The 14,737-nt window shown below is 38.9% G+C and overlaps 1 protein-coding gene across 1 annotated transcript in view; it reads right to left on the bottom strand.

Annotated features, from left to right (window-relative positions):
• Positions 1 to 14,737, bottom strand: part of fras1 (Fraser extracellular matrix complex subunit 1) — a 263,378-nt gene that overhangs the window by 77,248 nt on the left and 171,393 nt on the right. Inside the window, exons 29-30 of the mRNA XM_055224440.1 lie at positions 12,648 to 12,971; positions 1,745 to 1,904 (exon numbers count right to left, since the gene is read on the bottom strand). Coding sequence (XP_055080415.1) covers positions 1,745 to 1,904; positions 12,648 to 12,971 — 484 coding nt within the window. The remainder of the gene's footprint in view (positions 1 to 1,744; positions 1,905 to 12,647; positions 12,972 to 14,737) is intronic.

Here is a 14,737-nt window from a genome sequence, read left to right as displayed (position 1 = left end):
GACATTTCAGACAAAGCAGGATGGCAGACCCTCCACCAAGAAAGTTACTCAATGCAACTTTAATATGGCAAAACATAGTCAATTTTTTTTTTTTCAAAGCTTGTGCAACTTTATGTTACAAATGATGTACCGTAAATTTCGGACTACAGAGCGCACCTTGATATAAGCCGCACCAGCTAAATTTGAAGAGAAAATCAATTTTGTACATATATAAGCCGCACCTGAATAAAAGCCGCAGGTTTTCATATTGTAACATGAGATATTTACACAGAAAGACGGTGCACCGACACGCTTTTTTTTAAACTGTGCCTGAAAATTGGCACCAACACGACAACAACACGGGATGAACACATCTGCAGGTTTAGAAAATAAAGCTGCACCAACACGGAAAATCTGCTTTTATTTCCTCTGAAAACTTTTGTCGTCTTTTTACATTGACCAAGTTGGATTCATTGATGTCGAGCTTACGTGCAGTGGCTCTATTTCAGGGGTCGGCAACTCGCGGCTCCGGAGCCGCATGCGCCTCTTTCCGCCTCATACTGCGGCTCTGCGTGGCTTGGGAACTGACACAGACACAGCTCACAGTCCTGCGTAAAGAGCCCTGATTTTCAGACGCTGTGCGCACAGGGGTCAGGAGCAACTTTGGCCCGTCCCTAATGACACACTAATAAGCTCGTCCGTAGATGTATCATGAAAATCCTGCTGGAAATCGCCACAGAAATCTATTTGATGTAGTAGCAAGTATATTATCTGCTCTTGTCTCCGCGGTGACGTATCACGTATAACACATCAGACACGACGCATTAAAGTAGAGCCACAAGCGAGTGAAAATGAGCCAAAACAAAAGTCTTTGGAGATCTTTTTAACAAAGGGGAAAAGGACAACTGAGGAGCCAGAAGAAGAGACTACGACCTCCAAGAAAAAGAAAGATAAATTTAACAGACAATGCCTACTTAAAATCTGGGTTTGTCGCTACAGGTGACTCACGCACAGAGTCCGCTCTGCGTAACATACGGGAAAAGCAAATAAGGCAATGAAACCTTCAAAACTGCTTTGGCACATGGAGAATAAGCACCTGGGATTAAACGATACGCTACGAGTTTTTTTGTTGTTGTTTTTTTAAAGAAACTGCGGAGTAGAGTAGACATAATCACATAATCAGCGCGATGCATGATGCAGCGGTTTGGTGAGTTGTATTTTTTTAATGCACTTAAGTTGTTTTTGCCATATTTATCTGCCACGTGTAGAAGGCTTGTCCGTGAAAGTAAAACCTACATTATTCCGTTACATTATTGTTATTATACAGTGTTATCTTCATTTTAGATGTCAAAAAGTATTTGCGGCTCCCAGTGTTTTATTTTATGTGGAAAGTGGGTCCAAATGGCTCTTTGCGTGTTAAAGGCCGACCCCTGCTCTGTTTCCTTTCTGTTTCTTTATCTTAAAAACTGCATCATATCCATTTCATGATGCGCAAAATGATCGTTCAAAATCAAAACTAGTGAATTCTTCAGAGCAGAATCTTTCCCCACGTCTGTCTCACTTTTACGTTTACAGCTAGAGAGCGCCCCCCAGGGGCCGTTATCCAGTAAAATTCCATATATAAGCCGCACTGCTGTAAAAGCCGCAGGGTTCAAAGCGTGGAAAAAAAGTAGCGGCTTATAATCCGAAATTTACGGTAATATGACTTCAGTGGTCCCTCAGTGATAGTGGGGTCTAACCTGTCATTAAGAGTTGCCATAGTTACCGTATGTGGGCTGTCCGTGCGCAGACAGGATGGTGTAGACAGTGTCCTCAGAGCGCACTCCTTTAAACTCAGTGTGGAGGTGTTTTCTGTTCAAGCGTACCATCCCACCCTCCTTCACCCAGGCCAGAGGGACTGACTGAACCTGAGGGGCATCTGCAGCCTGGAGACAGGAGACACACACAGGGACAATTATTTATAGCATTCACCAAAATAAAACAACATCAACAATTCTGCAGTCCACACCTCATTTCAGTGCCAAAACTGATACAAATGGATAGACACAGCTAAAAATAAAACTACTATATTGGACACATGAAATCTGATTCATCATTTATAATTAAGTTGGTAAATAGTAGGGATGCACCAATCCAGCTTTTTGAATTCTGATACCAATATCGATTCTATGGCTTTAAGTATCTACCGATATCCAATGTTAACAAACACCAGTATAGAGACTGAAAAATGGCATTTTCCTCCTCAAAACACTCTTAACTTATTACAAAATGATTCAATTGTCTTATGTAACTGTTATTTATCCTGCAAGTAGCAACTAAATAGCTTTGTATGAATTAAAGTTCAAACATAATGAGACATCCTGGGCTTAGATCAGTCAGTAAATTCATTATTATTATTATCTCTCATCCATTTAAAGGCTCACCAGTATATCGGCTGAACTGATATCATGAAACTGATACCCAATCCAGCAAATTTTTCTGCATTGGTGCCGATATTCTATACTAGTATCGGTATTGGTGCATCCCTTGTAAACAGTATGTAGGATTTTTCTCAAATATTTCATAAGCATTACCTTTCTCTGTGATCCCTAATGAAGCAATCATGTTCAAATTAAATACACTGACCATGTTTTTTATTTATTCAAAATGTTTTTCAAGTTATTTTTGTAGCTATAAAATAATCTAATGCCACGTCGTCTATAAACTACTTCAAATTAACACCCGAAACACTAGATTCCTACAGCGCCCATTTTACCACTTGTTTGTGCATGTTAAAATCAAACCTCATTATCCCTGCAGGAGCCCTTTTGCAACAGATGGAACCCATTTTGAAATACTGTCGCAGATTTTTAAAAAGTTCTCCGGATTAGCAGTTAGCATTAGCGCAGAGCCGCGAGTGGGTGGCACAGGTGTGTTTGCAGATAGCGGCGGCCATCTGTGTCCAGCCGAGCGATATGATCTGCCGCGGTGCCATTGAGGAGGCTGTATCCTGTCAGCTGATGTTATCTGAGTAAAGGTGCAATCAGGAACACATTCGTCGGAAGGATGAGTGAGAGAAGGACAGATGCTAACAGAGCAATTAACGGGCTGTTGTAGGTTTTCAAGATCACCTGTGCTTTGCTAGTGTGTATGGTAAGTTCATAGCGATGATCTGCTCCTCTTGTATAAGAATTTGGTGTAAATAGACATTACAATTTTGTTCAGAATTTGTTCATGGGGGTGGGACAAGACAGAATTCACAACTACGGTGACATGGTTTTCATTTGTTTTTTTATATATTGTTTTGTGAATTTATTTTAAAGCAGACCTATTCTGCAAAATCAACTTTTCCGAGCTTTTAACCATGTTACAGTTTCCTCTCTGCATTTACCCTCTCAAAGTTGTATATGGAGTGACTCTTGCATGTTTGAGCAATCTTTAATCGCTTATTTTCAAGACGCCATAGTGCCAATCAGTCCCTGTTTTCACCGCCACCGGCATACGCCCTCTGTGACGTACTTACTTCATTCTTCAATTTAATTTTCTTGATCGATGATACAAAATCATCGTGTAGCCATTTTGGTACAAATCTGCACTGACTATTTTGGTCAATATTGATGCTATCATTGCAAAATAAAAATAAAAAAATAGGGTGTTTTCTATCAGAATACGTTAGCTACAAGTCTCTTTTTAGAGTTGTCTTAGCTTTCCGGAGCTTGAGTGAGGCATAACTCTTTCACGCCTGTGCCAGATTTAAAGATTGGGAAATAAATCACGAGATCTTGTCCCATACCTATTTGTTCGCTCTTCTACTTCTACTTCTGTTCGGGGGCAGAGTGATTGAAACTTGGCTGCCAATCTGAAATTATGGCCTGTCCAAGCGTCACCAAAACATTCATAGATCTGCTCTTTGGTCTTCCTCTAGGCCTCCTATTTCCTGGTGGTTCTGTACCATATATTCACTGTCCCTCCTCTGCTCCATATATTCACTGTCCCTCCTCTGCTCCATATATTCACTGTCCCTCCTCTGTACCATATATTCACTGTCCCTCCTCTGTACCATATATTCACTGTCCCTCCTCTGTACCATATATTCACCGTGCCTCCTCTGTACCATATATTAATGTGCTCTCTTTTCTATATCATATATTCACTGTCCTTCTTCTGTACCCTATATTAATTCGCTCTCTTCTGCACCATATTGTAGTGTTCTGGTATAAAGAAACATGACAAATTTCTTCTTGTTGTTTATTTTCTGAACACAAGGGCTACTCTAGACCGAAAAAACAAGACAAGAACAAAACAACAGCAATCTCAACTCACTAGAGTCAGTCTCTGAAAAGCCACTATGTGTCGACATGGCAACCAGGTGTGATAAACAAGACCAGTTACATTAACAACAGCACAGTTACAAGAACAACAGAAGGTCTCAACTCTGAACTAAGAACAAAATATCAGATCATTACAATATATTCACTGTCCCTCGTGTAGTCTGCACACGTCTCAACCATCTCAATCTACTATACCACTATATCTCCAAAACATCTAACACAAGCTGTCCAAGTGATTTATTAATATATAGATGATGCTCTGCAGTTTGAAAACACATTCTCAATCACTGTACAACTTTGTCATATTTTTTTGAGGTTTGACACCGATCCTCCATCCGATTGGTCGGTTTGGTTGGCGTCCCTTCTTCCCTTTCTATCTCCATTATAACGCTACATTACGGGGATACATCACTCCAGCGCGTCTCATGTTTAATAGATGAACTTCTACGCTGGTTTGCTTTAGTTCTTGTGGACCGCAGCCAAAACTGTTGAAAAAGCCACTACCTCGGCTTTTACGAGCTGTGCACTTTTTACTGCTAATATTTCAGGGCGTATATATTTGAAAGATGGTAGGACTTGTGCAAATCAAAATGTAAAAGTAGTCCCAAACTGCAGTGAAATGGAGCAAATATATCAATGTGAAAAGGCTAGGTTTAACCCTTTGAATTAAAGGCGTTGTACCAGATTTTTACTGCCCTAAAAATGTGACAAAACAGAACTAGCTCATTTTAAATGGTTTGTGGTGGTCCAGAGTTATTTCTCACATTCCTTACGCATTCCGAGATTCCTAATTATTCACAGCAATGAGTTTATAAGTGTTTTCAAAACTTTCAGAGGCCAGAGCGGAGTTTTGCCCTGGCGGTAAAGTTAAGAGCAACTAGCACTAACACTTTATAATTGGATTTTGACCAAAGAAGCTGCATATAAAATATATCTGTGGGACAAGACCAATTTTGCTCAAATACACTTAAAAAAATCAGGTACAGGACCATTAGTATTCATAATTTAAGTAGTCGAACATGGTTAGCTGATTGACGTCATATTCAAAAATATTGCTCTATTATTTAAAGGTACACTGTGTACCTTTTGGAGGGTCAACGCAAGCGCATGACATAATCGCTTTGCCTGGAATGTTCTACAAAAAGTCATTGAGCTCATCTAGTTTTAAGTTGGTGACCAAGCCAAGTGGAGATCAGATCTGTGGAGAGGCGACCCTGATCACAGTCAGAAACCACATTTTCTAAGATATTTTGTGTAGCAATAAACACCTGAATAAATGCAATACTTCAATGTAATGCCATACTGTGGTACATTGCAAATAAAGTAGTAACATTTCTGTGACAACAAGCTGGTGGCAGAACCTTCGCCCGAAATGTTACATAGTGCACCGTTAAAATGAGAGAGAGTAAATCTGATACTGAAGAGCAAATAATAGAAGTGGTATTTTGTCATAATAGTAGTAGTAGTAGTAGTAGTAGTAGTTTTTTTTTTTTCACAGGAGTTAGTTTCGTCCTAGTTTAGTCTAGTTTATCTCTGGCTATAAGGTTCCCGTCAGTCACAAATAAAGTGCAAAGCTCTAGTTTAATCAAATGTGAGGACAATAATAAATCAACCTCAAAATATATACTTAAATATAATGATTTTGCTAAAGGTTACAATTAACAAGAAAGGAAAAAGAAGCAGCCGAAGTGAGACTGGGACATAAAAAAAAAAAAAAGAAGATGTTTATTAGGTTTATCTTTCTGAGAATATTCCCAACTTGAACTTGTTGACAGAAAAACAAGAGCCCAAATTCCCCAAACTAATCTCCACACTGTGTTCTGTCCAGGGCCAAAAATGAACATAAATTGAGCAAAGCAGTTACCATGGAAACGATAATTAACATAGGTGGCCATAGGGATGTGAAGTACAAGGCTGGGTCAGAATTACCATCATCGTGGCCATTTTGTGTTGACATTTCTTGGGGCTGCTAAAAAACATGTCACAGTGAATTAATCAAGATCTGGTTTAGTTTTGGTTTAATCCTAGTTTAACCCAGTGTTATTTTTTATAAGAATTTTCAGTTTTGTTTAATTTAGTCTTTTAATCAAAATCTCACAAAAAGCTTTATGTTTTAATGAAAAAAAAAAAATCAAAAAAGGATGTGCCAGATACTTGTAACATGGAGATCTTATTGCTTTTGAATGTGCCTTATCATGGTATTAAACACATCTATTTCTATGAAGACAAGCAAGATATGCTATCAGGGCAGGTTACAGGTCAGATCTGTGGAGACGTGACCCTGGTCACGGTAACAATGTTTTTCTACATTTTTTTAGATCAATAAAACACTTGCAATTGAATAAATGCAAGGTAGAAAAGCTTAAACAGGTAGCATAGTGCATTTTTTATTTTGCAAATCATCAAGTAAAAGTAGCCAACCAGTTTGTTGTTTAGTTTTTTCTTTTTTCAAATATTGCTATTAGTTAAGTTAGGTTAAAATACCTATACGTTCATCTTCCACTAAACTATTAACCTCAAAAAACTTAAGTTAAGTTGAGCTAATATCTACAGTGAGAAGCTTGGACATTGTAAATGCCTTAAAATATGTAGATATTATGAATAATTCACTTTTAAGAGCTTTCTATCATGTTATAACGTTCAAAAATATGCCTGAAAAGGTTTTAGATGTCATCCATGCATTTTTGAGTAATTTTCCGATCTCTCCCGGGCCCTATTCAAACCCTCTTTAAGGTTCAGAGTACAATCCTGTCAAAGACTTGGCCCACAAGTCTACATCACCCATGCTCCCAAACAGCAATTTCCCATAAATATACAAAAGCATAATACAAAACACTACACTACAACTTCACAAACCTGACGCGATGTGCAGTAGTTTCATTAGCAGGATGCACACTAATTGTGTTGTGATCCCACTCTGAAGGGGGAGTATGGGGAGCAAAAGGAGCGTCAAACTGACACTTATTAAACATGTATACACTGTAATATATGTGTATGTATGTAATATGTAACATGTGAATATAGCAATTTCAAAACAATAAAAGCTAACAAGGTGATCTAAGTTCTTTGAAAACTAAACTAGTTATATTCTGGTTATATTAGAGAGGCTGTGAATCACTATGCCCCTCTGAACAGGTGGGACACTTTGTCAATGAAAAGCACTATGGGCAAGATACAGAAATACACCCAGCATTTGGTGGTTTGTTTTTAGGTTTGAGCAGTGAGTGGACCCTGGACTCTGGACCCTTCTCCGCAGCCTTCTGCAAATCAATACACTGCACCAGCACACTAGAAATAACACAAAAGTAGCAGTTTTACACAGTGAAAAGAGCAGCAAACAAAAAGTAGTGTTTGATAATGTAGGTGTGAATTTTGGTTTGGTCCTGGTTTAGTTTTAGTTTAAGTCCTTGGTTTTGTTTCTCTGACTTGCCTCTAGTAGGACTTGGTTTGGACTGGGTTTAGTCTTGGTTTAATCTTGTTAGGCTTATAGAATACTGGCAACCGGCATTTATTGTGGTTTAGCGCAGGTTTAGTCCTATAGTGTTGTCTTGGAGTGGTTCTTGTAAAGGTTTGATCGCGTCCTAGATTTTCTCTGGTTTAGTCCCTGTTTTCTTCTGGTTGAGTTCTGGTTTAATCCTAGTTTAGGCATGTCATGATAATCGACTTTCAATATATGTTAGATGAAACAATAATTTTAAGGGATCAATATTTATCGTGGGGACTTTTTCTTGGTACTAATGGGGATTGTTTTGTGATTTTTCTGTTCTACGATTAGATTTGAGCTGTAGAGGGTTGATTAAATGACTTCAAAGACTCATTAAAGATAAAAAACGAACTACTAAGTGGCTCAATCTGGTAACAGCTTTATATACTGAATGGGAATGACTGACAGATTATATTTTCACAATAGTTGCATATGAACATTGTAAATTCTATCATAAAGTGGCTTTGAATGACTTCAAATTGTGCAATAAATGGAACAAAAACAAGCCGTATAGTCTGTAATGGAATAAAATAACAGCTTTTAAATGAGTCTTTGCAAAGAAACCATTTTGAATACCAATAGACTAATTCTGGTATGCCTTATCTAGCAAGTGTTTTGTGCTTCAAGCTCTGGTTTACTCCTGGGATCTCTGCCTCTGAACCATCTATCTACCATGTCATCCATTTAAATACATGATGGCGATGTCAGTTAGAATCCGGGCCACATTTGTGTCCTTGAGCAAGACACAACACCCTCCTTGCATGTGTGAAAGTCTGACTGTTTGTGACAAGAGAGTCTGTTGGTGCTGATTGGCAGCCATGTTTCTATCATTTAGACCCAGGGCAGCTGTTGCTGAATAAGAAAGATTAGACCTATTAATGTGTATATGACAGTTTTCATGTTTTGTTAATCATAACTTGGTTTGGTAGGGTCCTACCCACAGTCAATATTTATCATAGTTTTACATCAGCTAAGTGACAGTGCAGGGACAATTTAGCAATGTATTTTTCTGGCAGTTTAATTACTGATTTAACAAAATAAATGGGTTATTTATTTTTATTAGTCTAATCATAACTCTTGTGCAATTTAGACAAGTTTTAAACCTTGTTAACATTATGGTTGCTAGGTAACAGTGGAATTACCTCTAAGTATGTCATACCTGCTGTCCTTGTTGAATCAGGAAGTAAAATTATACACTTCGATCCGGTTCAGTACTGCTAAATTCCTTACTTGTACCTGCTTTATACAGTGAATGAGAATGACTGACAGATAAAAAGGTTTCTTATATCATAAAGCTGGGCTGACATCAAATTGGGCAATATATGGAAGGAAAATAAGCTGTATTGTCCGTAATGGTGTAAAATAACAGCTTTTAAATCTGTCATTTTTGAGGTGCAGAACTATGAATACTAATAGACCAAACATTTCTTCCACTTGAGTCAGAAGACATTTTGTGCTTCTGTCTGCTGTATAGTTATAATCTATGACACCCGTGGATATTATATTATAATTTGCACATTTTAAATGACAATATTCATCTAAGACGACACCGACTTCTGCCACAGAAAACTGCGGTGCCCATTGGCATCAGACGTCACCGTAAACGCTGCCACAACAAAGAGCTGTGCAATTGTCGGCACCTCCGATGGAGAGTTGCAGGTCATGCTAGAGACTCAAGGATTTTTTTTTCCAGTTATACAACTCAATTCCAATGATGTTGAGATGCTGTGTAAAACTTAAAAAAATGCAGAATACAATGATTTGCAAATCCTTGTCAACCTATATTGAACTGAATTAACTACTAAGACATGATATTTAATGTTCAAACTGATAAACTTTATTGTTTTTATGCAAATATTCATTCACTTTCAATTTGATGTATGCAACACGTTCCAATAAAGCTGGACAGGGGCATGTTTACCACTGTGTTACATCATCTTTCCTTTTAAAAACAATCAATGAGCCTTTGGGAACTGGGGACACTAATTGTTGAAGCTTTGCAGGAGGAATCCTTTCCCATTCTTGTTGAATGTACAACTTCAGTTGCTCAGCAGTCCAGGGTCTCCGTTGTCATATTTTGAGCTTCATAATGTGCCACACATTTTCGATGGGAGACAGACTGCAGGCAGGCCAGTCTAGTATCTGCACTCTTTTACTACGAAGCCATACTGTTGTAACATGTGCAGAATGTGGCTTGGCATTGTCTTGCTGAAAAAGACGTTGCTTGGACGGCAGCATATGTTGCTCCAAAACCTGTATGTACCTTTCAGCATTAATGGTGCCTTCACAGAAGTGCAAGTTACCCATGCCCTGGGGACTAACACACCCCCATACCATCATAGATGCTAGCTTTTGAACTTTGCGCTGATAACAATCCGGATGGTCCTTTTCCTCTTTGGCCGCAGGACACAACGTTCATGATTTCCAAAAATAATTTGAAATGTGGACTCGTCAGACCACAGCATACTTTTCCATTTTGCATCAGGCCATCTCAGGTGAGCTCAGGCCTGGAAATGCCACCGTTTTTTCTGGGCCCACCGGCTTTCCTGTGTTGTTAATATATGGCTTTCACTTTGCATGGTACAGTTTTAACTTGCACTTGGAGATGTAGTGACGAATTGTGTTAACTGACAATGGTTTCCTGAAGTGTTCCTAAACCCATGTGGTAATATCCTTTACACATTCATGTCTGTCATAGGCATTCAGTGTTGGTTTTCAGTCTTGCGCTTATGTGCAGAGATTTCTCCAGATTCTCTGAATCTTTTGATATTATGGACCGTAGATGATGAAATCCCTAAATTCCTTACACGTTGAGAAACGTTGTTCTTTGACTGTTGGACTATTCGCTCATGCAGTTGTTCACAGAGTGGTGAACCTCGCCCCATCCTTGTTTGTGAATGGCTGAGCCCTTCAGGGATGCTCCTTTTATACCTCGCCTGTTTCCAATTAACCTGTTCACCTGCGGAATGTTCCAAACAGGTGTATTTTAAGCATTCCTCAGCTTTCCCATTCTTTTGTTGCCCCTGTCCCAGCTTTATTGGAACGTGTTGCAGGCATCAAAATGAAAATGAGTGAATATTTGTATAAAAATGTATCAGTTGGAACATTAAATAGCATGTCTTTGTAGTTTATTCATTCAATATAGGTTGAAAAGGATTTGCAAATCATTGTATTCTTTTATTTTTTTCATTGGAATTGGGGTTGTACTAAAATGATTATGTGATGCTGCCGATTCCTACGTGTATCACTGATTAAGTAAATTAAATTGGACATTGAAGTAAGCAAAGAGCAGTGGGCATGAAAACTGGGGTCCATCGGCAATATGGCGTTGTAAAAATAAACGATTTAAGATTGCTCACATGTCACTCCAAATACAACTTTGGTTCGGTAACTGGTGGTGGTGGGAAGCAACTATAACATGGTTAAAAGCTCTGAAAAGTCAATTTTGTATATTAGATCTGGTTTAAAGTTCTGGCTCTGGACCTGTTTTAGATCTATTTTTTCAGCCAATCACAGCCTACCTCTCAAGACATTTCTATAAATACTCTCTCTCTCCCACATCACCATGAGGTTTTAGCTATAACCGGTATACTCCTTCACTTCCACTGATGGTTATAACAGTTTGAATCCTGCTCTTATGTCCTTAAACACAACATCCACCTTGTCTAGTGATCAGAGAGGCTATTGGAGCAGATTGAGGGCCACGATTCAATCGTTTAATCTGAAGTCAACTGTGGCTGGTTTTAAAAAGATGAAACACAGAATTATTTCATTTTAAATGGTTTGCAGTGGTCCAAAGTTATTCCTCACTTACTTTATAGGTTTTGAGCATCTTAATTTTTCATTGCAATGAGTTTACAAGCACTTTTCACTACTTTCTGGCAATGCTAACAACAACTAGCATGCTAAAACTGTACTTTCTAATTCTCTGACAATAAAACAGTTAAGAATTAGAGCAAATTTATTTTCACCTTAACCCTCTGGTGCATAGCGGTCACCGCAGTGGACAGCTACTAAAACATAACTTTCTCTTTAATGCATTGGTTTAAATGGTGAAACTGCATATGAGCCTCTAGAGTGCTCTCTGCTGCCACACTCCATTGGGGTTAATTCAGTGGTCAGTCGGTGTAACTGCAAGTAAATGTCCTCTGGTTTTCTTATTCAGGCCTAAACATTGCACCTAAACATTGTTGAAATTTCTCCAAAAATTGTTGAAATGTTTTTCAAAGCATAAAAAGAAACATGTGTTTGTATATTTACAATAGAACACAAGTTAATTCATTTTTTTACAGGCAGTTCACAATGTTGTTTCATGTCCTGAGAAGAATAAAACACTTCAGAAAAAAAATCTTGACCAAGGCTTTCGTAATTCATGCATCAGAGGGTTAAGAGCTGCTAAACCCAAATATCTGTGCACTCTAATTAGGCCTGTCACGACTTATCATTAAATACATGACAGATTGAACAATTATTTTTGCCGGTCAATAATTATCACGGGTATTTTTTGCACTAGTGGGTAAATTTTTGGTTATTTTTCTGTATTACGATGAAATTTAATCGGTAGAAGGTTGCATTGTGACTTATGACTTATTATCGATACAAATTAGCTACTAAAGTGTTATTTTTAAACATGTACAATACTTTAGGGGGTATAATTCTGCTTTATGGTTTCGTTTATCATCTATATTCACTTCAGAAATATATTATCACAGGCCTAACCCTAACTATAACTATACACCGCGATGAGTTTATAAGCTCTTTTTACAACTTTCAGAGACCAGAGATGAGTTTTGCCATTATAGTAAAGCTAAAACAACTAGCATGCTAACCACGTACTTCCTGATTCTCAGACAACAAAACACTTAATAGTTTACCTTCTGGTGTATGTCTATCCGCAGTAGCACATTTTTGTAGTTGTGTCCGTCGTTGATCTGCAGAAGTGCTTTGTCGTGGGCCGAGTCCGATCCGTCGTGCACGTATTGGACCTGCTGCTGCGAGAGTTCATCCAGTTTGAACCGATTTAAGGCGCGGTCGCCATGAAGACGGGTGAGGCGGCCATGTTGGGGAGGTTCCAGCACCATCACCAGCACGTCGGCAATGTTGTCAGGGTCTTCGACGTGGAGGATGGATTTAGAGAGAGGCACCGCGGCTCTGGGACCTTCTACCACCAGAGGAGAGAGGGTCAGGATCTGTGGGGGCTGGGAACAAGAAGAACAGGGGGAAGTTAACATGATATATTACATGTCTGTTAATGTTGTGACAATAATTACAGGCTCGATACTCAATACTGATTCCGATACTTTCTTTTATATTCCCATGTGGCTTATATCTGTGTAATCCCTCAGTGGTCCAAGTAGGTCCCATAGTGGTCCATGGGTGTATACTAGTCCATGTGGTCTTATACTTGTTCTGATAACGCTCAAGATTCTTATAAATGAGTGAGAATTTAGAATGTAAATATCCATGGAAGTCACAAAAGAAAAATAAAATCTGTCAACTGGACAAAACATTGTAGAAGTGAAGACGTTTCACCGCTTCTTCAGATTACTGGTGGACACAGCCTGAAGAGAGAAGCTAACTACACTGAAACTCAAAACCTTTTGTCTACAGATTCTGTTTGTAGGCTAGGTCTAAGTGTGCACTGTGCCTTAGTCCTACTATTAGCATCCTGGCTAGCCCTATTAGTAGTTCTCTTTGTTTTCTTTGTTTTGATTTGGGTCTGAGGATGGAGTTATAGATAGATGATGTCTCAGGCCTCCATTCCTGTTCAAAGATGGATTGTGTTTCCTAACAAAAATTGCTTCTTTAACCCCCTCTCAAACCATTTATCTTCTGTGGCTAAGATCTGTACCTCACTATCTTCAAAGGGGTTGCTAGTGGCTTTGAGATGGAAATGCATGGCAGACTGGGGTCCAGAGGAGCAGTAAATGCAGCAAAAAGGAGAATACTGCAAGATACTAAGCTAAAAGAGAGAAGTAAAGTATCACCACACCAAATCTGCAAACTGCTGGAAATTTCTTTAAATACCACCTATTTCCAGTTCAGAGCTAACTTCTACAGGCAAATCCACGGCTGTGGCTGTGGTCTCTCCTATTATGGCTAACTTGTATATGGACCCATTTGAACAAGATGCATTGGCCTCATTTCCAGGCACTTCACCCATGCACTGGTGTCGATACGTGGTTGACAACTGGACCAAAATCAATATCTGGAACTCTTTACTGTACATATTAATGCTGTGCATCCAAAAATCAAGTTCACATGGGAAGAGACCAAAGAGAACAAACTGGCCTCTTAGATTGTGCAGTAACAATAGGAGAGGACCAGTGTCTCCAGGCAGAAGTCTTCAGGAAGCCCACACACACTGACCAATACCTGCTGTTTGATTCACACCATCCACTGCAGCACAAACTCTTGAGTGATCTGTACTCTACAACACAGAGCTCAAGTGGTGCCCACAAACACAGAGGGAACAGTGAAGGAAGAACAACACGTGGAGAAAGTCCTCTACCCGTGGCCATCCAAAGTGAGCCTTCAATAGACTTAAGAGAGCTAAAAAACTAGACAACAGTGAATTTGAACCTAGAAGGAAAGGTGTAACTATTCCTTACACAGCGGGTGTGTCTGAAAAGTTTCAGAGAAATTTCAGACAGTATGAGATTCCGGTCTATTTCAAATGTTACAAACACTTTAAGATAGAACCCGATTCACCCAAAGGACAAAACCCTGAGCCATAAACAAAGCAATGTAGTCTACTCCATTCAGTGCAGTGAAGAGTGCAGTGAGTGTTACATTAGAGAAACTAAACAGCCACGCCATAAATGAATGTACCAACACCGTCACAAGAGCTCCTCAGGACTTCAAAGGAGTAGTTAATGGCTTTGAGATAGAGATGTACAGCAGACTGAAGATAGTGAAGTACAGATCTTAGCCAAAGAAAAGAAATGGTTTGAGAGCAATTTTT

The sequence above is a fragment of the Periophthalmus magnuspinnatus genome, chromosome 9, assembly GCF_009829125.3.
Source record: "Periophthalmus magnuspinnatus isolate fPerMag1 chromosome 9, fPerMag1.2.pri, whole genome shotgun sequence".
Taxonomy (NCBI): domain Eukaryota; kingdom Metazoa; phylum Chordata; class Actinopteri; order Gobiiformes; family Gobiidae; genus Periophthalmus; species Periophthalmus magnuspinnatus.
The sequence above is the reverse complement of the archived record's forward strand: the minus strand, read 5'-3'. Positions and strand labels throughout refer to the sequence as shown.